Source organism: Condylura cristata, unplaced genomic scaffold, assembly GCF_000260355.1.
Source record: "Condylura cristata isolate star-nosed mole 26May11 unplaced genomic scaffold, ConCri1.0 scaffold00021, whole genome shotgun sequence".
Taxonomy (NCBI): Eukaryota; Metazoa; Chordata; class Mammalia; order Eulipotyphla; family Talpidae; genus Condylura; species Condylura cristata.
This window is the reverse complement of record NW_004567122.1, coordinates 30,343,163-30,346,460: the sequence shown is the minus strand read 5'-3', so window position 1 is coordinate 30,346,460 and position 3,298 is coordinate 30,343,163. Positions and strand designations below refer to the sequence as shown.

The 3,298-nt window shown below is 36.9% G+C and overlaps 1 protein-coding gene across 1 annotated transcript in view; it reads right to left on the bottom strand.

Annotated features, from left to right (window-relative positions):
* Positions 1–3,298, bottom strand: part of LOC101623200 (protocadherin gamma-A10-like) — a 24,600-nt gene that overhangs the window by 12,570 nt on the left and 8,732 nt on the right. Inside the window, exons 4-5 of the mRNA XM_012727758.1 lie at positions 3,197–3,295; positions 8–163 (exon numbers count right to left, since the gene is read on the bottom strand). Coding sequence (XP_012583212.1) covers positions 8–163; positions 3,197–3,295 — 255 coding nt within the window. The remainder of the gene's footprint in view (positions 1–7; positions 164–3,196; positions 3,296–3,298) is intronic.

Sequence of the window (3,298 nt, the reverse complement as noted above, 5' to 3'; positions counted from 1 at the left end):
GGTCGGCCAGCTCCAGCCCCAGGTCCTGGGCGATGCGGCCCACGAAGGTGCCGTGTTTGGCCTCCTCGGGGACCGAGTAGCGGACCTGGCCGCTCTCCACCTCCCAGACTGACAGCAGCAGAAAGGAGAGTAGCAGAAAGCGGGATCCCACTCGGTATTCCGGCTTAATAAGCATGTCAAAAACTTCTTTTATTTCCATGAGCCGATCTCTGTGTTTCACTCTTAAGATGAAAATCTTTATGATCCTTCCTCTTAATATCATTCTTCTGCGATGGCCATCACTCAGTATCCGCGGAAACATGCAGAAACAGGAAGAATGGACTTGGATATAGCTAGATGTAATTCCTGGTAGACAGCGACATCATGCGGCTCAAAGGGTAAGTTAAAAACTAACTCGCATACCTGCACAATGCTCTAATTTTTGAATTTTAAAAATATATGTATTTACCTATTTAAAAGGTAAGTATCACTTTTGTAATTTTCAGATGCATTTTGTTTCATCTCCTGTCTTCTTTTTTCAACTTAGAATAGGGTAAGGGATCTGATTATGTGTAGAGAGGTAATTTTCCTCCCCAAAATTTCAGTACTAGTATTAATCATTTTAATAAATTTGAGCATGATCTGAACTATACTTGGGAATTAGAAGTGCAAACTATTCTACACAACTTGTGTAGAGAAGCAACATGTCTATGTATTTCTCTCCCAGAAGTTATTTTATTTTGCTTTAAGAAAAGAATGTATTTAAACTTGACAAATTCATTTGAAATTTTAAAATGTTAGATTATTGCAGTTCACTCTTTCTTCATTCAATGAATGTCAAATACATCACGTGAAGTTTACCTTCCTTAAAAATGGAATAATAATGAAAAAGTAAATTTAGTGCACATTGTTTCCATGTTGTGATTTTTTGCTGATTACACAAGGCTTACCCCTCAGAACAGTTCTCTTCACTTTCTTTGCTGTGACTAGTAATTTCCCTTGTAACTTTTAGCCATTGCTCTGTGTTGCCTAACACTTCAGTTGCTCAAAAGAATCTTTTTTTCTCAATCTTAGCCTTTTACCTTCTTTAAATATTCTTACTCATTTCCAATATGTCAAACAGATTTTTATTCAAGAAAGTCCCCATGCCACATATTACCTCTTGCTATGCTTCTCCTGCTCATTTTCACATATTTGCTCATGACTTCTAGAAAATAACTTGATTAAAACTTGAAGATTATGATAAGAAATCATTAGTAGCCTCCCAATTCATACCTATAGAATTCACATTTTATTTTGATGGTATGAACAGTCTAATGTTATTAATGCATATTTTCATTACTCCTTTTGCTTCCCGCCATATTCAAAGTGTGCAAAATGCACACATGCCACCACATTTATCTTTGGGAGTACAACTCTTACTGAATGCTCTAAATTGGAAATGACAAAATATTTGAACCAATTTCATATGACCTGAGATGTAAACAAAAGCTGTCATATCCAGTATTATTTTCAATGGCAATCTTGTGTATTATGTTTTGAAGAACTGATATAAGTCACTTTTTAAAACCTAAAAATAAATGGTAACAAAAAATTCAAAACCTTTGGACACATTTATGCTAAGAATTACCCTCTGTGAAAATTCACAATTACTTCTCACTAATATGAGAAAACTTGGAAGTTGAAAAGGTGCAAATTGGAGAAAAACTAGTCATTGTTCCAATATACTTTGATGTAATGCTAAAGGAAAAACTATATGTAAAAAAAATGGGGTATCATAGATCTAGAAAAAAAGAATGGAGAATCTCATTAAGTATTATGTTATGTTCACCAGTACTCAGGTCATATGAAATTGGTTAAGTCGAGGAAACAAGAGGAAAAGCAACATGAATATTATGCTTAAAATAAGGGAGGGGAGCTTTTTTACATATAAAGAAAATATTTCTTATACGATAAGCAAGAAAACACAACATTAGGAATATTCAAGGAGATAAATTAAATATCTTTATATTGCAGTTAGAAGAGAAACATTCTGAACTAGGTAAAAATTTTTCATATTGAAAAATGAATAAAATGAAGATGCTGAAACTGTTTAAAGTAAAATTCAAATAAATATAAAATCATCATGAAGGCCCTCTACGGTGGTACAAAGGGTTAAAGCACAACACCATAAAGCTATCTGCAGCCACTGCAGTCAAGTTCAAACCTAGGCCAGAAAGTGTTCTACATGGCATGGCAGACCTCTCCTGACCAGCTGCTCCTCTCAGCAGTGTATTTCTGTCAATCTGCAAGTTCTACTCCCCAATCTGCAAGTTCTACTCCCCAATCTCTCTGGTGAACGTTCTTGCCCCTCACACCTCTGGCCTGTACACCACTTGTGTATACATTTAAAGTAAATCTTTTTAAAAATCAGCATGAGGGCCCTCCCTGGTGGCGCAGCGGGTTAAAGCACTGCACTGAGAATCTAAAGCCGCTTCCTCATGAGTTCGATTCCCGCCTGCCCCGGAGGTGACCACATGGCGTGGCAGACCTCTCCTGACCCGCCCGCTGCTCCCCTCAGCAGTGTATTTCGTTGATCTGCCTGTTCTGCACTCCACTCTGTCTCTGGTGAATTCTCTCACCCTCCACATCTCTGGCCTGTATCCCAGTTCTGTATGCACAAATAAAATAAAGTCTTTAAAAAAAAAATCAGCATGAGTATGCCAAGATCAGCTGTTAGGCAAACTGAAAAGAATTCTCAATTAGTCAAATGTTAAGAAAATAAGTTAAATCGATGTATAAAGAAAACTAATACAACTGATGTTCAATGAGAAGAAAGAAGAGCAAAATAACATAACACATTAACATATTTCTATTTTAATTCGATGAGAATTTGAAGATATCATTGAAAAGCTGTACGCATAGCCTTGTACAGTATTTCCTAAGAAATTAAATTATGCTTACAAATTTTAACATTAAAAAGATATTCCACTGCGCAAAGAAAGTGAATCCTTTTCTCCAACCTGAAAAACCGTTTTGGATAGGTTGTTACTGAAAAAGACACTAGATACAGCGCAAGGAATTGTCTTAAATGAAAGCAGGTTTCAAACATAGCCATAATTACAAGTATACGAATAAAATCAATAGAGCAACAAATTTAAGAATAAAATAGTAATTCTAGAAACCAGAGTGGGAAAATCTTCTGTTAATGACATGACAATATGATTATGAGACTCACGCTTTCTGCAGAACTGGGACCCGGAGGCAGGCTGGGGCTGAAGGCCATGAGGTCAGCCTTGGGCGGCCCTTCTCCCGAGCACACCCGCGGCCGCCTCTGCTG